Source organism: Paroedura picta, chromosome 7 (assembly GCF_049243985.1).
Source record: "Paroedura picta isolate Pp20150507F chromosome 7, Ppicta_v3.0, whole genome shotgun sequence".
Classification (NCBI taxonomy): Eukaryota; Metazoa; Chordata; class Lepidosauria; order Squamata; family Gekkonidae; genus Paroedura; species Paroedura picta.
The window spans coordinates 42671530-42698023 of NC_135375.1; the positions used below are offsets into that span (position 1 = coordinate 42671530).

General features: G+C 41.2%; 1 protein-coding gene across 6 annotated transcripts in view; it reads right to left on the reverse strand.

Moving 5' to 3' along the window:
* ARB2A (ARB2 cotranscriptional regulator A) overlaps positions 1-26443 on the reverse strand; it is a 269563-nt gene extending 243120 nt beyond the window's left edge. For 5 of the 6 annotated variants that reach the window (XM_077347635.1, XM_077347634.1, XM_077347632.1 and 2 more), the window contains exons 1-4: positions 26286-26443; positions 18803-18926; positions 16508-16609; positions 10507-10607 (exon numbers count right to left, since the gene is read on the reverse strand). In XM_077347635.1, coding sequence (XP_077203750.1) covers positions 10507-10607; positions 16508-16609; positions 18803-18908 — 309 coding nt within the window. In that variant the 5' untranslated portion in view covers positions 18909-18926; positions 26286-26443. Of the gene's footprint in view, positions 1-10506; positions 10608-16507; positions 16610-18717; positions 18927-26285 lie in introns of all 6 variants that reach the window. The other variant, XM_077347633.1, reaches the window with a different exon arrangement.
* Positions 26444-26494: the final 51 nt, after the last annotated feature.

Consider the following 26494-nt stretch of genomic DNA (forward strand, 5'->3'; position numbering starts at 1 on the left):
TCATACCTTGACGCCCTCTCTCAAATGTGAAATACAAGGTAACCCTTAGTTTATTGAGGGATCATGAGCAAGTAAAAGACCACGGATACACCTAGAGTGACAGTGAAGGAAGATTCAAGATGAATCTAATAAAATGTAGTAGACAAAAGCTCATTTTAAAGCATACTCTGTGGCGGACATGGCAGCAAAGAACACTTTTCTGCACAGTATAAACCAGTAGAGCTGTTTTGGGTGGTCAGAACCCTGACTTTTTAATGAACTTACCCAACCACTATGGCTATCTTTTGAGGTCCTGCTTTGGATGTCTCACTTTCTGATATTAGGTAGGTAGCAATTCTTCTCAACTGTGGCACCAACATGCTGAAATTCTCTCTCTCTTTCCCTTTCTCTCTCTTTCTCTCAGGGAGATTGTCCCTTTTGGTTCCTTCCTTCCACTAGCAAGATGAAGACTTGTTCTCTTTGGCATTCCTCAACAATGATCCCTCCTATCTGCATGATGCCTTAATTGTTTTTATGTTTTGGGATGTATTTTACTCTGGTTTAATGATGTGTTGCTGGTCATAACTATGTTTAAGATGAGATTTATGATGTATGTCAACTGCCTTGGTGGTCTTTATGAAGTCAGAAACGTGGGGTATAAATTCTGCAAAATAGATTACTTTATTATCATCTGTGTAACATCCAATGTCCCTGACCTGGATGGCCCAAGCTAGTCTGATCTTATCAGATCTCAGCAGCTAAGCAAGGTCAGCCCTGGTCAATTCTTGACTGGAAGACCTGCCAAAAAGTCCAGGATTGATCTGCAGAGGCAGGCAATGGCAAACCACCACTGTTCATCTTTTGATTTGAAAACCCTATGGGGTTGGCTATGTGATATCAGCTCTTCACACGCATACATACCATCCAACCTAATGCACTGGTGCACTCAAAAACTTGCATACTGTTTGTGCCATTTTTGTTGGCCCTAATAAAAAGCATATATTCTTGCTTTTGGATTTCACTTTGGATCAGCAAGACTGCCTATAACTTTTTCTCATAGTAATAACAGTGACTAAAATAACAGTAAGACAGTATTACTTCTTCAATAGTAATAGCAGGTTCCACTTGGAATCTATTCATCCCACAACTACACAACTATTTACAATTCCAAAAACAAAATAAACTTGGGTGGGGAAAAAATAGGCGGACATTACCTTCAAAGAAACTCAGCTAGGCATAAAGGTCACCATGTTCCTTCTTTCAACAAAACCTATTTTAGACTTTAGCATGATGTAGAATGAGCATAACAAATAGCAAAACTCCAAACAGAAATCCAAATGCAAGCAAGTTTTGATTATTTTACAATAGTTAAAAAGAAATACCTTTGCAGTATAGAGCAGCCAACCTACAACTTGTTCTTCTTTATGGTACCAAGGTATAGGACTTGGCAAAAATGCATAGTGCATTCAAGCAGATTATGCTACAGTGAATCTAAAGTGTCAAGGTTGACCTGAGGCTTGATACTGTTACAGCTGTATGCTTGAATTGAATAAGCTTTTTTTTGACCCTGAAGTTACAAGCCTGCCAGTAAGTCACAGTGAGCAATGCCAAAGAACCTTTTGACATGCAACCCTTGGATTTAGACTCAACAAAGGTCTGGTGCCAAAGAAAACCTATTCCAAAAGTTCATGCCTTGTTCACTGGACAGCTGGCTCCAGGGAGAGTGGGGGTAATCAATGGCTTTGAATTTCTACCAATGTCAATCTATGTAAGAATGTATTAAACATGGTTAGAAGGGAAAGCACAGTGAAGTTTTTGGCTGGTCACAGTAGTTTGAATTTACTACCAGGATATCAGGCTTCAGGTACATCTGCACGCCATTCATCAAAAAACCAAACGACAGGGAATGAAATGACATAACAGAATCTTCTACATCCTGCCTAGTAGGTGACTCAGGGATCCCAATTTTAAGATTTCAACAGTAGCTTTTTCATACCCCAAGAATAGACAACACTAAGGTGTCTTTTTGGAGATAGGGAAATCTGCAACTCCTCCCACCCCAGACAATTTCCTATGGTTAGGTGTATACAAACTAGTAGACTGAAAACTGCTTAAAGTTGGCCATTTAGAAGATAATCAAAGAGCAAATCAGTCTGAAGCAGCTGTTATCACTTCAGAAGGATTTCATACCTTTTCTTTTACAATCAAATTCAGGGGAGATATAGAAGTCTCATCATCACATAAGGAAGCCCAGGCAGCTAGTTTTGGCCAACTTTTTCTGCATTGGCTTTGCTGGCACGTGTTAATTTTTATATTTGGACTTTATGAAGTCATCTCTCTAATTAGACCCACTGGGTGTTTCAAGATCATGTTTTTATTGTCTTCCAATAGTATGCTATGTTTACAGGCTGAAAGAGAGGAGGAGAGGATGTTGTAAGCTACTTTGGATCCCCAGGGCATTATTCAACTTGGCATAAAAATGAAGGTCCTGTAACCTGCAAAAACATTCCCTTGCTAGCATGGAGCAAACACATATATTTTGGGGTAAAAATATATTTGAGATCCTAAATTGGGAGCGGTCCTCTCTCCTATCCTATTCAACATCTTTATGCGCCCTCTTGCACAACTGGTACGGAAGTTTGGACTGGGTTGCCATCAATATGCAAATGACACCCAGCTCCTCCTCCTGATGGATGGCCGCCCTGACTCTCCCCCAGAAGCATTAGCCAGCTGCCTGGAAGCAGTGACGAGATGGCTCAAGCAGAGTCATCTGAAGCTCAATCCTTCAAAGACAGAGGTCCTGTGGCTGGGTAGGAAGGGCCCATGTGAGGAAGTGCGCCTGCCTACCCTGGATGGTGTGCAGCTCTCTATGGCTCACTCCGCCAGGAACCTAGACGTGATTCTGGACACTTCCCTCACAATGGAAGCCCAGATCACAAAAGCGCGGCTGGCATTCTACCACACTCCTAATCACTACACCAAGCTGGTGTATGAGCCTGGTCCACGAGAGAAGGAAGCAGGTTTCTCAGTAGCGATAAAACAGCACTGGGGACTTGAAGGTGACCATGCAGGGGAAGAAAGTGAAGCAAAGCAGGTCTATGGAGCAAAGCAGCAGAGACCTCTTGTGAAGTTGGGGGTAAAAGGCTGAATCTAAATTGGTTACAAAAATTTGGACTGAGGGGTATGGGCACACACACAGAACTCCATGGATGCTTTTAACCAATCCCTGTGACTTTTGCCTCTCTGTCAACAGCTATTCACTGGATCGTCTCACTCAGCAAAGAGCGTGCTAGTGCTTCTGAGGAAGTAAGATTACTGGAAGCTTTTTTGCATGGTAGGCAGCTTTAGACAAAAAGGTTACCATGGAGACAGCTGTCACTGGGTTAAATTAAAGCAGCCAAAAATGTAACAACTGTTTGTGTAAATCAACATTTAAGCAATACTGAATTGGATTGCAATCCATCTCAAGGGAATAGTTTGGCATTCCTGAGTGAGCTTGAGTCCTGGCACTCTTTAGAACTAGTAAATAAGAAATCAAGAATTTTAGAGTGCCAATAGTCAGTGGTAAAATAAAATGGAGAGGATAAGCTTGTTGCTGTTTATTTCAATCTGATTTGGGTGTATGTTCCATGAACAGTGTTGAAAGGGAACACATACCATAGGTCTTTAGCATTACTGGAGATTCTGCCAAGCCTTACAGTATGTAAGAATTCTAAAATACAAGTTTTAACATCATCTATTTCAGTACTGTGATGTAATATTTTTGAAGAATTAACATGACATGATGGGCCTAATCACAAAACATGTTAAAAACTTATCCAGTAGCCATCTTTGACTCTCTCAACCATATTTAAAAACAACAATTGGAATGCCATGATGAGCCATTGCTCATAAATGCAACAAAAACAGCAGCACTACCTGAAGAAATTATTCCAGAGGAATAGCCATACTACCATGCTGCAAAGAGTCTTGCTGCACCTTTTAAAACGCTAACAAGTTTTTGATAAAAACTGGATCATAAATGTGAAAACTATGGATTACAAATAAAAGCAAATAGTCTTTTAATGTGCAAGAGAGACAACACAGCCTGGAAGGAAGGGGTCAACAGTGGCTCCCAGAAAGCACAGATTATAAAGCAGCTTGGACAGCTAATCTGATTAGATCTTGCAAAGCAGTAAAAGACAGGGAAGCCAAACTAGTCAGCAGATGCAGAGAACGCAGCACAACCAGGGAGAAACCAAGGGAGGAGACATGCTAATTTACTAGGTAGAGTGTGAGAACCAAGAAGGCTTGCACAATTTATGTCTTTCTGAAATTATGCAGGATTCAATGATGCTGTCATCATTTAACTGACATGCAATGTTAGCCTGCACTCAGTGTGATTGAATTTATATGTTTCTTAGATGAGCTTTGTTTTATGGAATGCTGTAGGCAAAAGCCATAAACATGTGGCTGTGCATTTCTGGATCTGTGACTGTGTCCACTTGAAAGCTATGCAAAGACAGCCTTCACACAGAGAAGCGGTGGCTCAATGGCAGAGCAACTGCTTGGCATGCACATGGTTCCAGGTTCAATCCCCAGCATCTCAATTCAGAAGAATGAGGTAGTTGGTAATGTGAAAGACGAGAGCCTGGAAGCCTGCTGCCAGTTTGATGGACCAGTGGTGTAATTTGGTATAGGACAGCTTCATATGTTCAACCTACAACCATAGGACTCCATTGTTTGTAGCACGCACAAGCTACAGATGGTAATTTTTTCAAGTTTGTTTCGAACTCAAAGGGACATTGTATGTTTGACTGCCTCCCCCACACTAGACTTTTTACTGTGATAGAAAGTAACCTATGCTGGTAATCTCTGGCCAAGTTGCCAAAGACACCCCAAAATCAGGCTCCAACAAGTGTCTAGAATCAGTCCATCACAGCCTTCTGTTAAGTTTTCACCAGGTTGTCCCAAACAGAAGGCTATGGCAACACCCATCTGCATCTGGTTGACTCTTACCATGTTCCCAGAAAAGAAGAGGGAGAAAACCACACAGGGCCTGAGAAGCAAACAGGTACAAAATCAGCAAAGAGCAAGGCGGGAGCAAAATCTCTTTCACTACTTGTCAAGGGTCTCCAAGTCATGATGTGTCAGCTGTATCGAAAGCTGGCTGAGATGTGTATGAACATGTGCATGTGTTGGAACCTAATGGGATGCTTTTTTGAATTTCCTTAGAATGAGCTTAGTAAACATTACTTCTGCATTCGAAAACTTACTGTCTGGCTTTCTATCTCTCTCCTTCACCTATGAGAAACGGTTTTGCTGGCTAAGAGTGGATTTGGGCAGGGGTATGATCGCTCACAGGCACTGGGCCTGGGTTTAGTGTGTACTGAGAGAGCAAGCAATGAAGGTAAATGAAGGGGCTAGCACTAGAGTTCTTCTGAATCATGAAAACATTTCAGTGTATAGGGACAGCATGATTGACATGATCTATACATTATGAGAAACTTTGACCTCTGTCCACATCAACACCATCATGTCCATTTCTCTCTTCTATCTGCATCACTGACACCAGCACTCTAGGTACGTTTTATTACACATTAAGAGGCTGGAAGGGTAAAGTACTCATTATGGGAGATCTATTTATAAACAGCTTTCCCATGTTTTTTTATAATGAAGTTTATATAGATATGACATTTATATACAGATAAAAGTGTAACTCTTCAATCTCATTAGGGATAAGCAGCAATCTCTTATAGTGATGTCACTAAACAAGGGCATGGAGTTTCACAAGCAAGGGAGATGTCTTGCTTGTCCGTCCCTTCCTCTTCAGTTTCTTGAATAGTTTTATGGTCATACTTCAGGTGCCATGAGAACAGGAACTGTAGTGCTCCCAGAGGACTATTATGCAGACACACAATTTCCAGGAAGCCATAGGCTGATATCAGAAATATACGCGAAGGGAAAACAGCTCTAGAAAGGGACCGCAGTCTCTACAGATCTGACAAGAAGGCTATGATAATGGCGTTGGAACAACAATAGGGTTTCAATTGGGACTGGAACAAACCAAACTATTTTCTGGTATTTTAATGGTCTATTTATCATCATAGGCCTGTTATAAAAATACACTTAGTCAGGCATACTTAAGTTACAATACTTTTTTGGAAAACCAAGTGTCTGAATATAGCATGAATGTATTGCTGTCAAACAGAGGGGAAGGGGATACATCATCTGAGGAGGATCCAGGGCATTTTGTTCTTGTTGGGCCTCCATTTAGAGAAAAGCAATGTCAAACACTACAAGAATTCTAAGGGAAATCTGGATAGCCAACACATACATCCTTCTCTCACTCCTCACCCTTTGTCCCACAACCAGCTCTGTACCATCTGCAGCCAGATGCCTCTGCTCCCAGGCAATCCTAGAGCTATATATGCTTCAGCTGCTACTACAGCAGTGGTGCCTTATTTAAATTGTTAATTGTTTTTAGCATGCTACTGATTATGCTGAATAATACATGAGAGCTTGTGAACTGAGGTATAAGATTTTCAAATCTACATTTCTGTCTGAAGAAGTTTCACACAACAAGCAAGAGGGCTCTTCCAAAGACTAGTTCAGACTCAGGGAGCTGTTGTAAATATTACGCATATTAAAACATCTCAAAACTACAATAATCTTTCAGAAAGCCAAATACTATGCATACTGAATATGTGCTTCTGTCCATTCTCCTCAAAAAGATACCTCCATCTGTGCCTTCTTGGCAACTTTCCCTAAAAACAGGAGAGAAACACTTTTCATATCTCTCCAATTAGTGCCTTTAACGTCTCCATCATTCATTTTTAAAAATCACATGTATGCTTGTTGTAATGGTGGCTTTGCTTCCACTTTTCACACTTCAGCCCTCTCTCTTTAAAGATCGCTTATGATCACAACTGCTGAGCTTTTCTTGGCACCTTTGTTAGCAGCTTTTTCTGGATTTTATAAGAAATCCTAGGACAACCTATTATAGAAGTGCCAACAGACAGGCAACAGCCAAATTCCTTTCAGTAATACTTACAGTCATACTGATTTTGACCCAGGACACTGTGCATATTTGACTAGCCTTTTGAATATTTTTTACCACTTGGTGGGGGGCGGGGGAGTGTCAAGAATTTAAACGATTTGCTAAACATATGAAATTATAAAAGAAAATATTTTAAAACATAAAGATTAAAATAAAAGTATTCTCAGTCTCTAATACAAAGTAAATACATCACAAATTTAAACAAAAATCAATAGATTTTGACAGGAATAACGACAGTCATAAAATGACACATTACCAGGAATATAGTAAGAAAGAGAGTTGCATAATTCGACAGTATACTATAAAACATGTTTCAGAAACATTTATATGTTGTTGATGTCAAGTCACAGCTGATTGACAGCGACTCTATAGGGTTTTCAAGGAAGAGACATTCAGAGGTGGTTTGTCACTGCCTGCCTCCACATCACTTAACCCTGGTATTTCTTAAGGTTTACAAGATATACCTAGTTTACAAAAATTGTTGTAAGGGTAAAATAATGTATATATCATCACCCTTTAAAGTGCTATATAAAGGTAAAGGTATCCCCTGTGCAAGCACCAAGTCATGTCTGACCCTTGGGGTAACGCCCTCTTGCGTTTTCATGGCAGACTCAATATGGGGTTGGTTTGCCAGTGCCTTCCCCAGTCATTACCGTTTACCCCCCAACAAGCTGGGTAATCATTTTACCGACCTCGGAAGGATGGAAGGCTGAGTCAACCTTGAGCTGACTGCTGGGATTGAACTCCCAGCCTCATGGGCAAAGCTTTCAGACGGCTGCCTTACCACTCTGCGCCACAAGAGGCTCATAAAATGCTATATAACCGCCAACTATTATCAGTTATACACACTATTGGTGTAGTGGTTAGGAGTGCGGACTTCTAATCTGGCATGCCAGGTTCGATTCTGCGCTCCCTTACATGCAACCAGCTGGGTGACCTTGGGCTCGCCATGGCACTGATAAAACTGTTCTAACCGGGAAGTGATATCAGCCTCACCCACCCCACAGGGTGTCTGTTGTGGGGAGAGGAATGGGAAGTCGACTTTAAGCCGCTTTGAGCCTCCTTTGGGTAGGGAAAAGTGGCATATAAGAACCAACCCTTCTCCTTCCTCCTTCCTCCTTCCTCCTTCCTCCTCCTCCTCCTTCTTCCTCAGTCTAAAATTATTCGGATATCCCACCTGCACCCAGCATTATCTGTCTCTTAATGCATTTTCTCCTACTTTTCTAATTCTATCTTCACTCTTCTTGTTCAATATCTGCTGTCCCCCACCTAGCAAAAGGGAACTCAGAACAGAATTGGCTTCCCCTACTTTCAAACAGAAAGAACTTCAAGAGCTGCCACCACCCTGTCACCCAATTTTAGCATAATCTTAGAAAACCACACACAAAAATTCACTGACGAGTTGCTGACCCAGGAATTCTAACAGTTATTAAAAAGGTACAGCCCTTACACAAAACAGTAATTCAACAATTTTTATTAATCACCATCAGTAAACCTTGTAAAATCCAAACTGATTACTCACCCAGAACTGGAGTGGCCCTCCCTGAGGATGTGCCACCAATAGAGACGGAACACTCTACCAATGAGGGCCAATCAGTTCAAACTGCACTCTGCCAATGAGGACCAATCAGCTCAAATTGCATGCAGATACGTCACTCCCTACCAGATTGGCCCCCCTTGGAAATATTCCCCAGGTGATGGCCCTCAGCCAGGAATGGCCCGCCCTGATAGATTAGCCGCAATCCGGAGGGAGTTCTCATCCAGAAAAGGCTAATAAGGTCTCAGCTCTCTACCTCCAAGTTTCTGCCAGTTTCAGATGTTTGCTGGGTGGAAAAGGAGCCAGACTCAGAGCATGCCCTGCTGCCAGTAAGTTGCTCTGCAGCCTTCCCTGCCTGGCCCAGCCTTTAGGAGATGTGGGGGATTGGTGGGAAAGAGGCACATTCTCCCCACAACCCTTAGGAGATATGGAGAACAAGGTGGGAAGGAGGCAGCCCCCCCCTTGGGCCTTTCCTGCTTAGCCTTTGTGAAATGGGGGGGGGAGAAAGGTGGTAGCACCCCTTGGCCTTCCTGGCCAGGCTCTTGGAAGATTTGAAGGGTGGGAAGGTGGCAGCCCATTACAGCCCACAACAGTCTACTTGGCCTGGCCTTTGGAAAATGTGGGGTTGGATGGGAAGGGGGGATAGTGGTGAGCTACATAGACACTGTTGTATAGGTTGGGGGTTTTCTCCAGGAGAACTGATGACTTCCTTTCCTCCCTTCCCTCCCCCATCTTTCTCTTTTTCTCCGTCTCTTTCTTTCTCTTTCATCCTGTCTTACTTTCATCTTCCTGAAGGTCTCCAGGACCTGACTGCATATGGAGGAATCAGGAATCAAATCCAGCTCTTGAGATTAGAGTCTGCTACTCTTTAACCACTTGACCACACTGGATCTCACGATTGAGCAGGAGCAGGGGAAGGAGGGCCAGAACCCAGAAAGGTCACAGTGCAGGTATACGTGCTAGTGCCTGTTGTGATCCTGGGTACAATGTGCTTTGCCTCTAATATCTAATACAGTCAGAGTTACCTCAGGTATAAAATTGGTTTTCACTATTTTAATGCAAAGGATTTCATGACAGAGACTGAAACACCACTACATCGACATACAACTAATGGCAGCTTTCAGCTAAATAGTAGCTTGTGTGTAATTACTAGGAGGTGCTCTGAAAGGTTTTTTCTGGATCTCTTCTGACTAGGTTCAGCTGGCCCATAACAAAGTTATTAACCAATAAGAATGTTTCTATATGTCATGAGATCTCTTTCCGTCAAGGTAACAGTGTATTTAGAGTTGAGGGACCTACAGAATTCAGTACTCTCCAAGACCTGATCTTCTAAACCACACATGGACAATATGAACATTTTCTTTAACTGACTTTCAAAGTGCTGCTGAGATGGTTCTCACAATATGATTCTAATTACATAAGGGGACTGTGGCCTTCATAGGACATGCATAATATGTTATGTGCCCTTTAGAAAGGCAGACATTAGGATGGGAGGAGGGGAAAGGCTTTTCCCCCAAAGTTTTGTTTAGGGTATGTGGGCTGCTAAAGTTTGAGAACTCTGCCTTATACAATATGGTTCTTGAAATAAAACCCATATTCTACTATCAAATATTTGAGATAATATGCATAAACCCATTACAGGTGAGATGCATAAATTCATTCTGAATAGAAGAATTCACATTTTTATATTAGTTCATGTAGAGCCATTTCTGCACATGATCTTGTATACTGGCAGTTGCTATGATTGTCACTTTAGCCTTCATCTGCCTCTTGAAATTAGTACCTTAATAATTTTACACAATTAGGAAATATTTAGATTACTTTTTAAATGCAAACTTTCATAACGATTCCTATTTCACTATGGAAGATATTAGCTCTACACAGCAAGCAGGCAACTAAACATATACTATACATTGCAATATGTAGTACATGGCTTATATACAATACATACCTCTCCAAGAGCTTCATAGCGTTTTTGGTTCCATCTATGCAAATCTTCACGGTAGTTAAAGACAAATGGCTCCCCAGTTTTTATATGTCTTAATTGTCCCTCTGTAAGAGAAGCAATAATAGCAGGTATAAAATAAAGTTTTTAAGAAGTAGAAACAACTCACAGTATAGGCTGCAGTTCATTTACAAAAAAGCATTGTTTTTCATATACTATTGAAACCTTCTAAATTATGAATACATTCAGACAAAATGGATCTCATTGTTACCACCCATTTCCAGATCAGTTTCACAGCATGTATGGAAAAGCCCTGAGAATATAAGCTTTAAGAAAATACAGAATAAAGCAACTGCCCCAACCTGAATTGTATATATAAACCTTGGCAATCCATAGGATACTGAATTTCCCATTATGTCATTTTTGTGGAACATAATTTTTCTTACCTTGCAGTTCTCTTTTTATGGCTGACATACAGTAGCATATCTAGTTACCGATAAGGGAAACAGTAAAACAGAAACCTTACATATCAAAATGAATTGATAGCTCCAGGGAAATGTAAATCTAAGAGAGAGAATACTGGCACAAGTCTTAGCTATAAAATATCATAACAAAAATGTAAAAAAAAACAAACACCCAAAACATAGTGTCTAAGAATATTCCAAATCCTAGAACATATTAATCCAAAAATAAGGTTTCAGTTAGTGAAAGAAGTCTTCTAATGAAAACATGTAACTTTCTTTACCAAAGCAAAGATTTAAAATTTTCACTTTGTACATATCCTCCTCATGTATGTAAGCGCATTTGGGGATGGGGGACAGGGAGAGATAAGAACAGCATTTGATTGAAAAACTTTTCCACATGCAAAAAAACCCAAGACCTTTATGCTGTTTACTCATATTAACATAAAAGTTGATCTCTCTAACCCTACCTACCTCCATTTCAGTATGCTTCACTTGCCTGAATTACTAACCCCCAGGGGATTGCTTCTCCCAGACTTCGTATCTGATATCTCAGGTCCCAACAGCCCTTCCTTCATTGCATAATCATGCTCTGTGTCTTCCAAGTTTCTAATCTTTAAAATTCTATGACCAGTTTTTATGCCAAATTTTAATTAATACTAGTTAACAAAAAAGTAACTAAGGAAAATATACTATGTTACCTAGGAAGAACTACACAATATTTTCATATTCTCTTAAGTTTCATGGAAGCCACACCTAATCATTTTATTATTACTGCTTTGTAAAAGAGACTATGAGAACAGACATAGTAGAATATGAAAACATAATACAGTGCACATGTTAAAAATTCCAGCCGGTCGCAAGATATTAGCATCACGAATGCATTTTTATTGTTCTACCAATGCCACTTAGAATGCTGAAACTCTCAACAATGTTTCAGTACCATTCATCCCATCTTCTCTAAGCAATAAAAAGTGCACTCTTAAATATGCAGCCTAGAAAGGTTATATTGCTCTAAAAATAAGCACCTGAAAATTGTTGAACCTTCTCCCTTCAAAGGGCATCACTTTCATGACAATTGATTTCAAAGTAACAACACGTAAAAGCCATCAGGGTATTTAAAAGCAAAGTGGTGCATAAATGCCTATGTTTAAAGAAAAGACTCCCTCCCCAGAATGGAAAGTGTGAAAAGCATTAGATGATAAAGTTTTTGTTCAAGATTTAACTACTATTGCACTTGGAGCAACATAAGCTTCTCAATGTTCCCATTTGCAGAGCAAATTTTTTAACGGACAAAAAATGTCTTCACTCATACTATCCATTAATACCTCAGTAGAAGCTGTTCCAACTTTTCACTTTCATATGTAGAAATATAAGTATTTCTGGGGAGGATTCAATTGTTTTAGATTTCTGTCAATCATTACAATAGCCTATTCCTAAGAGTATGAAGTCCAAGTATAAATGGACTCCGGGGAATGGTAGATGACAGGAAGGCCTGGAGTATCATTGTTCATGGGGTCGCGATGGGTTGGACACGACTTTGCACCTAACAACAACAAAAAAGAATATGAAGGTATGTTTAATATGCTCTATAGATGGCCATCTGAAAACTGGGCAGATGTTCCACCTAGCATAGAACTCAACTCCCAATGGGAGTACATCTCTAGGTGCACTCAACCTATTGCAGAGGCCTGACATCTGAAGCTGCTGACCTCTGTCTGCACCCACCAAACTATACCCCCGAATGATGGTTATGATATTATGACCCATCCCACTTTCCCCCATATAATAGACAAATTTCTATGGGCATTATTAGTATTTTAATTTAATGATGTTTTAAATCTTCGTTTAAATTAATTAGATTTTTATTTTTTGCATTTTTAGAATTTCATTTGGCTTTGCCTATGTTGTGATCCGCCCTGAGTCTGTCAAGACAGAGTGGAATAAAAGTCCAAGTATAAAATAACAAACTCTCCCTGTTGTTTTCTGGCCACAATGCAAAGTACTGGTTTTGTAACTCAGCAATTTATAACATTGCACTTATACTTACTAAAATATGCTCCAGAAGCACTAATGGTGTTAGGGTTGGAGGAGGGGGTGGAAAATGCCAGGGACGCCCAGATCAGATGCTCCAACTGTATTTCAGCTGGCCTCAACCATAAGCTTGGTAGAAAAGCTCCATCTTGCAGGTCCTACAGAACTCTACAAGTTCCGTCAGGGCCCTGATCTCTCCAGGGAGCTCATGTCACCAAGCAGAAGCCAGAGCTGAAAAGGACCTAGTTCAGGTTGAGGCCAAGCATAAATCTCTAGGACTGGGGACCTCCTACCAGTTAGCATTGGCTGACCAAAGTGCTCTCCGATTTTAGATATCCACCTTTAACATCTTAGCCATTCCAAGCACTTGCTCAGCAAACAAATGCTAATTCCCATGGAGGGTATCTCCAATAGCTTCAACTGGACAAATTTAGAGTCCAGTAGCACCTGACTGCTCCTTAGAAGGCAAGATACTGAAGATGAAACTGAAATACTTTGGCTACCTCATGAGAAGAGCCTAATGCTGGGAGCGATTGAGGGCAAAAGAAGGGGACAACAGAGAATGAGGTGGCTGGATGGAGTCCCTGAAGCAGTCGGTGCAAACTTAAATGGACTCTGGGGAATGGTAGAGGACAGGAAGGCCTGGTGGATCATTGTCCATGGGATCGCGATGGGTCGGACATGACTTCGCATCTAACAACAAATGCACCTTTAAGACTAACAAAGTTTTATTCAAGTTATGAGCTTTTGTATGCATGCACACTTCCTCAGATACTTCCATGATATTGTATCTGAGGATGTGTGCATGCACATGAAAGCTCATACATTGAATAAAACTTTGTTGGTCTTAAAGGTGCCCCTGGATTCTAAATTTGTTCTGCTGCTTCAGAGCAACACAGCTACCCACTTGAATCTCACTTCAACTGGAGACAGATCTGAAGGTAGTTCTAAATCCAGGGTCAGAATGGCATCTCTCCTCTTCTTCATCCAGGTGCCGGTGATAGAACTGCTGGTGGAAAAAAGGCACAGCCTGCTGAGAAGGTGGTGTTAGCATTCCAAGAGCCAAAAGAAACAATGTAAATTATATGGGGAAATATCCCTTTGAGGGGCCTGGTTAGAACGTAGGAGGCCAGGGTGCACCCCACCAAGGCTGATCAGAGAATGGCTGCATGGGAATAGACTGCTGTGTTTGCTGAGTCGGAAATAGTGGCTGTTGAATTGGGCAAGTCCTCTCTCTACTTAGCACTTGGTTGGATCCAGGTAAGGCTCATTCTTGAAACCAGAGACCTCCAGGTCTCGAAACCAGAGACCTCCAGCGAAGAAGTAGTGTGTGGTACTGAAGATAGTATGTCCTGTAAGGCTTCACTTTCTGTGAGTTCTGGCTCTGACACAACAAGTGCAGACTCGTTTCATTTTGAACGAGATGGAGCATATCCCTTGTCAGAGTATTTAGATTATGTCTTGGTCTACTTGGGGGGATGTTTCCAACATGCTGTGGTGCGAAGGAATCAGATCTGCAGACCAATATAGTTGCCAATGTAGGTCCAGAGTTGCCTTGGTATATATTGCTGACTCCTCCAGAAAGATGACACAGAGAGAGTGGTTGTTAGTCTGCAGCATTTTCATCCTGCACTTGAGACTTCTTTTTAAACAAAGACCTTTGAGCCATTTGAATTTAGAAATCTATGGAGGAAAAGTAGAAGCAAAAAAAGAAAAAAACAACCCTACCATGATGAATGAAACTGGGAGGATCCTCTCAGCTCAGCAGCAGCAGGACAGAGGGAAGAAGGTATCTCTCCCTCTCTGTCGTTTTGGTGGGAAAAGAGTGACGCACAAGCACTGAAAGGGGGGACACCCCTTCTGAGAAGCTGGAGAATTCTCTCCATTGACATGCCTGCATGGGCACAGTCCCCATTGTGGGACTACACAGAATATCAAAGATGTTCTCAACCGCTTCCCTCCGCTTCTAGAATGTCCCCCTTCCTTAGTACAGTTGAAGGGATCACTTGTTGAGGCAATAGTTGATACTCAGAGTTTCACTGACAGTAAGATATACAGATACCAAAATGTGAATGAATCTGTCTCAGAATTGCAATGAGTTATAAACTACATTTCCTGAGTTTGTTTAAATAGACAAAAGTAGACCTAGCAGACTTCCTGGTAGCATCCCCAGGATTTAGAAACTAAGATTATACTGTATTTTCAGAAACTGCTTACAATGTCAAGTCTCATCTCTGTGGGAAATATGAAATCTAAAAAGAGAATGTTATTGATCTTGCAAAGAGCTGCTTTTGATCTCACCTGAATGCTACACAGTTCTGATAAGCCTGGCTCAAGCATTTTTGGGATACATATCTTAAAGACTGTATATAAATGTCCTTCAAAAAACTTCTTCTAGAATAATGTTTTACAGTTTGCTGGAAACTGCACATATTTGTCAAGCCTGGAAAACTTTAAGTATGTCCATTTAGGGTTGCTTGGAGATTCCATAGCGTAAGTTAACAATTTTCCAAAAACACAACGTAGGTGGACACAGAATATTTATTTTATACAAACATGAAGCAAAAATTATATGAATCCAGAGGTGATTCTTGATTCCTAGCTAAGCCACCATTAGGAGAAAGTCCCTAAAACCACAACGAGTAGCCCAGAAGCAAAAATAGTTCCCTGTAAATCAAAAGCATGACTTGGGAGAACAACTCAACCTTCACAAAATCCTTAATTAGTTTCTCAAACTGATGTAATATTATGTTAATTTTTAAAAGATCTGATGATACACTTTTTATTTTTTTAATGGAAATTAAAAATACAAACAAATTATAAATGTTTTTAATATGGCCATGATGCTACAGCTGAAAAGATAAGGCATATAGACTGGCCAATTATGAGATGATATTCTGCCTTTCATATGGAAAAACTGGCTACAAACAGAATCTAATATAGTGTGAATAAAGCCACTAAGGCAATTCCACAAAAGCAGTTCTAAAATTCATGTGCGTGGCACTCAAGAAGATACTTTACCCTAGCCTCAAACAGATGAACTTGATCAAGCAACCTTCTGCTGGTAAGGCAAGGCAAGGCAAGCTTCACCATTTGCATGGAGCTCTGTAACTGCTAAGGATGCTGTTATTCATTTCAACTGAAGGAGAAGCTCCATGTATATACAGCACTGCACATGTGGCTCTTTCAACAATTACAGTAAAACAGACCCACTTCTAAATCAGTTTGTTAGAAGAACCAGAATAAGATGCATCAATAATACCACACCTGTACTATATGAAAGCTACTTTTAAAAAGTCTAATAATGGATACAGGGAATTGGGACAACTGAAACAACACAAAATGTGTATTTGTGCAGATCAGATCAACACACTTGACTATTCCAGAGTGCTACTTTCAAACTGTACAAAAACATAATTATCAGTAAGCTAGAAACCAAAGTATAATAAAAATAAAATTGTAAAAAGTTTGTCAGTCCTAAGTTATTTCTTCTTCCATCATAGATTACTTACTTTCATTAAAGGCATATTCGAAACCTTCAAGAGTATCAGGAAACTCAAGAGGTGGTTCATCTTTTTTCATCAGTTCATCCAAGTCTATTCGAGATAACAAATCTGAAAAAGACATTAGTGGGAAAGAGAACTTATCTTATTGCAGGCCTCAAGTTCATAGTTAGGGTTCTGGAAAGACAGCATTCCAGAATGTAAGATCTGATATTATAGCCCTGGAGTGCTTTGATCGGGGTATTAATTTATTCCAAATGAACAGCATGCTTCCATCTATACAGGAGTATATCCAAATACAATTACTTCAGTAGTTTTAATATTACTCTAGAACTACAGGGTGATGCAGGAAATGTTTTGTTTTTTAAACGAAGTGCATGAACACTCTGTCTAACCCCCATCTAACAAAACATGGGTTAGTCAGTATTACTTTGCTGAACAGGTTAAAAGAACACCTCTGAAACTATCACAGCCTGAGTCAGGTAAAAGTCTAAAAATAAATAAGATGTAACTGGATATTTGAGCTTTTTATAAGTTGTCCATATTTACAGTGTATTCCCAATTTACACCTGCTAGAAAGCACTAATTATAATTCCTCAATTGCCATGTTTTCAAATAACACTGCAGACTAGTTTTGGAATAATAACTGTATAAGTAGTTGCAATGGGATGTCTCAACTCTTCATATGTACAATTTTTTTATCAGCTCACTTTTTAAATTAATCTTGCCCTGAGACATGCCGGCCTTGGTAACTGCATCATAGAAGTCAATCATAGTTCATTAAACCTGAATAACAGAGGCTCATAGAAAAAACTTTTAGACCTTCTCCAGTCTTTCATCTTAGTGATGAACACATCAGGATAACTGTTAAAAAAATCCAATTGAGTCAACACTTTTTAAACAGCAACAAAACAATCTTAAGTCTTACTGAATTATTCCTGGAAGCAAAATAATATATCTTCTAATTGTGAACCAAAAAGCCTCAGTAATTGCTATCACTTTAACTGTATTACTTATATATGCATGTATATGTATACTGCATCGAATACATACACTTTTTGCTACAATAAGAAGTCATGCTACCAAATTCTTAAAAGTCTGTTGAAACATTGCACTTAGACATATGACTAGACACAGGCTCAATCTGCCACAAGTGAATCCTCTCTAGGGTGGTTGTTTCTGTGGTCTCTTTTTTCCTTCTCCTTCCCACTGCAACAGTGGAAACAGAGCCAGACACAGGAAAGGGGAAAATACAACTGTCCTGCCTCCCAATGGAAGCAAGCTTGAGTGCTGCCATATAAGTACATCAAGGTTCAATTGATCTTCATTCGTATCCTTCCCTTGTTCTAGGAACTTGAGCTAATGGAAGAGGAGTTTGGTTTTTTGGGGTTTTTTTAATCTTCGCATCTACCCCATGAGATGTATTATAAGAAATAGTGACTTCCTTAAGGCCACTCAAAAAGTTTCAAAACAAAGTACAGACCTGGACTTGGGTATCCCCATTCCAAGCTCAGTAACTGATTTCCCATACAAGATGGCTGCTATGAAAATACACAGGAGAGATTAAGCATGGTGCAGATGGACAGCTACCCTTTACCACCATTATGGTATTAGTCAGACTGCTAGAATGTCATGGTTTAGGGCTCTGTCATATTCATTTACAGAAGTACTTTGGGGATAATTTCACTGTAAAGGGACACAAGCTGCCAATCCACAGGAAACATCCTAGGAAAAAAATGCATGATCTTGATTGCTAGCCAAATCCTGCTCATTGGTTATTTTTTAATATATGCATGTTAGCACAGAATACAAGATTCACCATCATATCAGCAAGGTATTCTGTATAGACAGAGATGTAAAAGTCATCCCCCCCAAAAAAGCTAGAGAAGGCTTTCTAGACTAGAAGAAGGCATCAAACTTTGCTGAACAGAGTGGCAGGATATTAGCTCGTGCTACTTTAACACACTGCTTTTAAAAGTAATTCTGTAAACTGCCTATTTTTCTAACATAGGCTGTCTTTATTAAAATGGTAGAACCTAATTTCCTCTGTGAATTGTTCCAGGTTCCCTCAGCTTTACGCACATATAAAACATTCCCACTGCATGCATGGTGAAGCTTTTCTTTTTCACAGAAGAGAACAAGAAGCCATGGATTATGGAGAGGGATAATAAATGTATAGCAACCAAGAAAGTGGGTTGTACTTATTTGCACTTGCTCACCTGCTTTACTAACCACAAAATTACAGTTCATCAGAACACAGTGTACGAAGTGCCTACGGAGGAGAAGTTCCAAATTAATTTGTACCCTTTAATGCTGTAGTCTTCTCTTTTTCATCAGGGCCTCCTTGCTGGATCTGTGCCATGCTTATCCAAATTTGCAACCAAATTAAAGCAATGGAGGACACATACATCAAGCTTGAGTAGATGAGCTGCAAAAGGAAACAAAGTTAGGATTTTCATACTTTGATTCCACTTCGGCACACACTTAAATATGTTGTTCGGTATAGACTACTAGGGGGAAAAACAATCTGTATACAGTTAAGTTATTCATATACAACTAGAAGAAATGCCTCAGTTGTCTAATAGATGCATCCGAGTGTACTTGAGCTTTGGGATTTCTACTCTAGGCTTAATAGCCTGTTTTTTACTGGCAAGTAAATAACTGACAGAATTGTTGGCACAGCCATATAAGATGCCCTGAGAGCACATCGAGTTTCAGACCAATCAGTATATTAAATTCTCCTTTTAGCATTATCAGTGAATATTTATATCCAGAGACTGGGCATGGACAGACAAGACAGTATTTCTACAAAACTGAGAAAAGCCACAGCCTTTCAGAAAAAAACTGAAATCTTAAAAAAGGGGAGGGGGGAAATCCTAAATGATAAAAGGAGTGTCTGTAGCTTTAAGAAATAAATGCCTTTAGTAGCTATTGCCAGGAACTACATCATAGTGTCCACCTTTCAAGACTTAGTTTCTATCAGTAAATGGGGGGGGGAGGTAGAAGCAAGGCTGATTTGGCCTCTAAGAAAGGACACAATAGAGGCCAGCACAGCAGCAACCACCAAGCAATTTACTACTACGACTTGCATGACTCACCCAAAACTGGATGCTTACTATCATTCAAAGGCAGCAGTCAGTGTGATGGTGTAGTTTGAGTTTCAGACAGAAGACCCAGGTTCAAATTTCAGCTCTGCCATGGAAACTTGCTGGGTGATCATGGACTAATTATACATTCTCAGCCTAACTTACCAAACAGGGTAAAATAGAGGAGGAGGATATAATCTGGGTCCCCATTGTGGAGAAAGGTGGGTTATAAATGAAATACTGTAGCTGAAGATGGGGTAAGGACAAAATACAGGTTGGTGAATGGAAAGGAGAAAGGGAAATATGGAAAGGTGAAAGGCTATGAGGTCTTTGAGGGTGGGGAAAGAGGGAGCAGTGGGACAGTGGGAAATGAGATGCTCCCTACAAGTTGCCAGGTCCCCCAACTTCTACAGTTATACTGCATTTCCCTAATTACTTCTAGCACAACTCCTTGCTGCTCTCTCCATTCTTGATTACCCTCTATAACTTCAGACTTCATCATACACTCCTGCCAGAAAGGTTTTGCCAGTTTCTTCAAGAAGGTTGATATCCTCCAATGCAACATTTTCATGTCATTCTCACCACATGACCTTTCTACTTTATTCCTATTTCTTTATCTTGCATTTCTTTGTTCAGGTTTGAGCCAGGTTTCCTTCTCTCCGCATCCTCTCCCATAAACTATTAGTCTCACTCTATGAAGCATGTGGCAACCTTCTTTTAACCATAGTCCACTTTAGAGATAGCTCATCCCTTGCTTATGCTGTCAACCCCATGTTGTCCCACAGCTTTCTATTCTCCACCTGTAAATATTTAATCTTATCTGACTTTTTCTATCCAACTTTTGCCCAATTACTTCCTTCCCTATAACTTATTTTCTAATACTCCTCTTGATCTTCTCAATCTTTTGCTAGCTTCAAAGTTGTTCCCACCAAGATTTCTAATAATCTGCTCCTATTCCTGGACAACAAATTTCTTCTCTAACTGCATTTTGATCCAGTTATATTTGGTATACCATTCAACAGAACATCCTCCACAAACCCCTCTGTTTGTGTACTTCTGACACTATCCTCTCGCTGGTCTCTCCAGTCTGTCCATTCTTCACAAGTGCTGGTTCTCAGTTTTTATTCTCTCTTGGCCACTGACCCCTATTGTTTTTTTTCTTTAGCATTTGTTCTTTTTGGCTCCAAAGTGACATCTTTCATAACTTTTTTCCAACTCAAAGCAATCAATATTTGTATTTTTTTAAATTTTCAGCATCTTGAATTTTGATTCATTTGATTCATTTTGATTCTACCCTTGATTCATTTTCCATGCTGCATGCACCTTTTCTTCAGACAGTAACTGTAGCCACAGGGTGAGAAGGAAGGAGAGGCTGCGAGCCAATGGTGTACTAGACTAAAGAATGCTTCATCCTCGATTGTGACTCTTCCAATAGGTTCTTTAAACCCCAACCACCCAAAATCAAATAAAAACGGGGTCACAAGCTTTGAATGAAAGATTAGTAGCATTTAAACTATGGTAGCATTTAAACTTGCTGCACCAAGGCTTATATGCAAGGTAAATAGAGCCCACTTTTCTTGGACATTTGACTCAACAGACAGGATACTGGCAGAAATGAACAACAAAGATGTATTTACCAAGGATAATGTATTTACTAAGGTAAATATTTTGTGTGGATGACTTCAATATATCTAGTAAAACTGTCTCTCAACTATAAAGTTAAATAAGTCCTGAAGGAGATTTGATTTCCCTCTCTTATCAGATTCCAAGCTGATGTTTTCTCATACAGAGCACTTTTCCACAAAACATACATACACAGTTATGAATGACAGACCCTTAACAGGCTGCTTATTTGTCACACTTCTCTAAGCAAGTAGGCTGGTCCAGCTTGATCACAACTTTTTCCTCTGACCAGCAAGGACTCCAAGAATAGAGTAGGAGTGCTTTCTGGTTTCTCCAATAGCCACAATGTCATGAATTATGTTATTGCTCCTTTAAGTCCTTCATGTTTTAGTGCTTCAAACAAGCCTTTTCAAATGCATAATTTTCCCGCTTCATCATATTTTGTCCATGCATAGGCAGTTCTTGAGCCTCTTGTGGCGCAGAGTGCTAAGGCAGCTGTCTGAAAGCTCTGCCCATGAGGCTGGGAGTTCAATCCCAGCAGCCGGCTCAAGGCTGACTCAGCCTTCCATCCTTCCGAGGTCGATAAAATGAGTACCCAGCTTGCTGGGGGGTAAACGGTAATGACTGGGGAAGGCACTGGCAAACCACCCCGTATTGAGTCTGCCATGAAAACGCTGGAGGGCGTCACCCCAAGGGTCAGACATGACCTGGTGCTTGGACAGGGGATACCTTTACCTTTAGGCAGTTCTTTCTTCACCCAAAAGTCATTCAGCAGCTTTCATTCCCAATTCACATTAACAAAGAACAGTGGTGTATGAGCCTTGTGCTGTAAGTTTAGATCCATTCCTAATGCTCTAATGCTGCATCTGAACTCGGGGGGAGGGGACCAGATCTTATACCCCAGGCCCCCCCCCCCAGCCTCAACCAAACGCCTGGCTGAAGAGCTCTGTTTTGCAAGCCCTGTGGAACTCAGAATACCATTAGGGCTTGCAGCTCGTTTGGGAGCTCGTTCTACCAGATAGGGGCCAGGACTGAAAAGGTCCTGGCCAGGTGCACCTCCCAGGGGCTGGGGACCCTCAGCAGATTCATACCTGCAGAGTGAAGTGCCCTGCATGGGGCATAAGGAGGTAGGCGGTCCCGTAGGTAAGTAGGGCCCAAGCTGCGTAAAGCCTGAAAGTACCTTGAACCTTATCTGGAAGCAGACTGGTAATCAATTTCTAAGCACTCTTAGCACATAGCTTGTTGCACAAGACCTTGCACAAACAGAACTGCATTAAGTTCACAGACATTGTCTCTTGTTCTCTGCTTAATCCAAGCTTATATGCTGATACAGTTTCTGATGCTTGCTTGGGCTAGTCATACAACAACTCCAATCCAATTTACAGGATTTCTGGAAGGATAAAATGCAAGAGTAAATGTTGTGCCCTGCTAAAAAGAAACCTGGTGCGCAAATTTATTTATTTATTTTCACATTTATATGCTGCCCTTTCTCAGAGGCTCATGGGATCAAACCAAGTTTAAAACAATCTAATAATTTACTTTTAAAACAATCAAGGAACAACAACAGTGAGGGTTTGGCACCTAACTTTTTTGCCCTACAGTGAGGCCGTAAACTGATGTCCACTAAAAGTAGTTAAAGGTTATGTGCTGGTTCAAAAAAACTGACTCAGGGCTTATTCCTGGTTTGGTATATGATTTTATATTTAGGGCATTAGACCCATGAAAACACCCCCACTGTGATGCAATGTAAGCAGCAATGAAAACAACAACATTTGGGGAAGCAATAAAGTCTGGTGGAGCCAAACAAATCAAGCTCTACTCTCTAGTCAGGGAACAGGCTGATAAACAGGGACTGAGGTAAGCCCAAATTCTAATCCTAAATACTACATTGTGGATGTTTTTTGCCATTAGTCACAGCTGACTTGTGGTGACCTCATGGGGTTTTCAAGGCAAGAAATGCAAGAACTGGTTTGCCACGCCTGCTTCTACATTGTGGGCCTGGTATTCCTGGGTTGTCTCCCTTTGAAATACTAAGCACAATTTACTCTGCTTAGCTTCTGAGATCTGACATGATTGGGCTAGCTTGGGCAGGAAAATCTCATACATGCTACCGAGTTGATCCACAACAATTTGGCTTATAATTTTTTATTGAGACAAGCCTATAGCAGCATCTTTCCAGAACATTAGTCAGAAAGCTCTTGGGCAGACACATCCTGTATTCATATATAGACCTCTTCCTTAAACTTATATCAACACACAATAGGAAACAGGAACACAAAATACTCTGCAAATAAGAGTGCATTTCAAATTCACATGAAATTGAGTTCTACCATTTCCTTACTGCTTTGGTTTCTTGGCCCAAAATACCCATTACTACATCCAGAACTTCCTTAATATGCTGTCCTATAGCATCTTTCCCCATTCTACTCTCAAGGTCTCATCAGCTTAATCCCCTTTTCTGTCAAAAGTATGCAGCCTTGTGTACCTCCAGGGCCTCTGATTTTTCAGCTGAAGTTTTCACTTACAGAATCTACACTGTCAATATTCTGACACTTTCTGTCAGCAACTCAACATGTTCATGAACATTTAATGACATCACACAACTAAGTCAGTGAGTGCTTCACGGCCAAAATATGTCAATATATGTAGTATGATTTATGCATAAAAGCAATAAATACAGGCAGCATAAAATAGCAGCAATAAAAATATACATGTTAACAACTATAGTGTTATGAATAATTAAAAAGAAAACAGAACTCCTTAACAAGAAAGGGCTCAGTTAAGTAGGAGAGATTTTGAAGGTACTTAGCAGGTAACCAAAATGGCTACAAAGATGCATTTGGTGGACTGCAATCACAATCAGCATCAGCACTTCAAACAGTGCTTGGGAAATTCCTTGAAGCCTGTGACAATCTTGGACCCCCACAGAAAAGTGGTTTCAGTTGGGTTGTCATTTACATGTGGATATCACCACCCTATATCTTTGGATGATCACTCTTAGAGGTTTCAAATAAATGTCATATAGCATGGTGGACAAAGCACAGCCCTGCCTAACTCCACAGCATGCCAAAGTTCATATAAATGTTCTCCCAGCAATATATTCTGGAATCAGCCTTCTAGGAAAAATACGATCTCTGAAATACAACGTCTTTGACTCACAATCCAGGTAGGCTATTCCGTAGGAGGCCATTAGTTCAAAATATCAGAAAGTGTTGAGGAGCATAAGAATCAGCACGATCATTTCCCTAATCAATCTCCCTACAGATTGTCCCCATAACAGCCAAGTTTATGTTCCCAAACTATATGGACAATTGGCTTGAAATAATTCTATTTACTCTGTGTCACTTAGAATTGCAGCAGCAGGCCACAACCACTTGCTGCAACTCCATATTCTGAAAAAGTATACTAGCAATCAGCAAATGGTTTAAAAGGTAAAGGTATCCCCTGTGCAAGCACCGAGTCATGCCTGACCCTTGGGGTGACGCCCTCTAGCGTTTTCATGGCAGACTCAATACGGGGTGGTTTGCCAGTGCCTTCCCCAGTCATTACCGTTTACCCCCCAGCAAGCTGGGTACTCATTTTACTGACCTCGGAAGGATGGAAGGCTGAGTCAACCTTGAGCCGGCTGCTGGGATTGAACTCCCAGCCTCATGGGCAAAGCTTTCAGACGGCTGCCTTACCACTCTGCGCCACAAGAGGCTCATATAGCAAATGGTTAGACATATCTTTAAGGAAAAGCAGTGGCTGTGGGCTCTCTTGTCCTCTCAAAATCTTTATCTTTTGTCCAGCTGACCACTCCATAATCATTACATGTAGTCAACCACGAAGGACATGGGCAGAGCACACAGAAGTCAGGACTCACCTCTAGAACCTCCCAGGTGGCATCTGAACCCTTTCTCATTAAGGATTTGAAATGCAAATCTAGGTCATCCAGTTTGCACAAGAAAAATGTTGTTTTTAAAATAATTTTGTATTATATGCATTGCTTTTTAAAAACTATTACTGAATGGTACAGGATGAAATATCTACTACATGTGATTAGAAAGCAAACAAAACAGTGGAGTATCAGGAGGTTTGAAACAACCACTCCAAGAGTTCTGAAACACTTTATTTGAACTAAGAGCTAATCCATGAGTTTCCAGCTACTGTTTAATGAAGGTGCCCACAACTACTTTTCATTTCCTCCAGGAACTACAGCTGTGAATCTTGGAAGCATCAGTTACTCTATTAGTTCTTCATCTGCCCAGGTATACTTGTTCTAGCTTAACTAGTACTATTTCTACATAGGCTTCCCTTCAGGAAGGAAGGAATAAATGTCATTCTGCTTGGAGAAATGGAAGGAAAAGGGGGGAAGAAATGGACTACATAAAGTATGATTCAGGTGGATAGCTGTGTTAGTCTAAAGCAACAGGACTCAAATGTTGTTCTACATAAGCTGTGTGGAGGAAGAGAAATAGCCACACTGCCATTCCACTACCACCTGTCCTGCAATCTAAACCAGGGAGGAAAGTAACTGCAGACGACGCATCAGTGACGAAAAGAAATGGCAAGAGGTAAAGTGCAAGGAAAGACAACTGCTGAGATAACTGCTATATACCCCCTGGGTGAATGGGTGACAGCACAGCGCTACAGTGCCCGCTGCCACTTTCCACACTCTTTAAGATGCTCAGCAAGCACGTTGTTCGCCAACTTGGAAGAGGAAAAGCGTCAACAGGGGGACCGAGCCTGCTTCGTTAGCTAGAACAAACTCTTCTCTCGCAGGCCCGGAGCCCACCGGGAAGGGCGGGCGATGGAAGCAGCCTTCTCATTATTATTCTACCGAGAGAGAGAGAGGGAGAGGGAGGGAGAGAGGCAGCCCTCCAGAGCATTCCGCCCAGCAGCCGATTTCCCAGACCAGAGAGGGGGCGGCCCGGCCCTGTCTCCACGAGAGGGGCGACGACTGCGCCGCGGCTGCCTCCTTCCCAGACCGGCTCGAGAGCAGCGCCGGCCGCCCTCCCGGGGCCCCGGAAGGCTCCGCTTCAGCCTCTCGCCTGACAGGAGGCGGACGGGAGGGGGCTCGGGGCAGCGGCTGCACGTACCTGCTGCCTCCCTTCCCGGTGGCGGGGGGAGGGGCGGAGCAAGGGCTTGTTACCGGGAGACGCGTCGCCGTGGCTCGCCTCTCTGTTTTGTTATGGTTGGTCCCGCCCTCCTCCTCCTCCTCCTCCTCCTCCTCCTTCTCCGCTCGCCCCCTCCTGCGCGCCGAGTCGCGGCGAATTTCGAGTCCCACTTCCGGGCCCGGGAAGGTGAC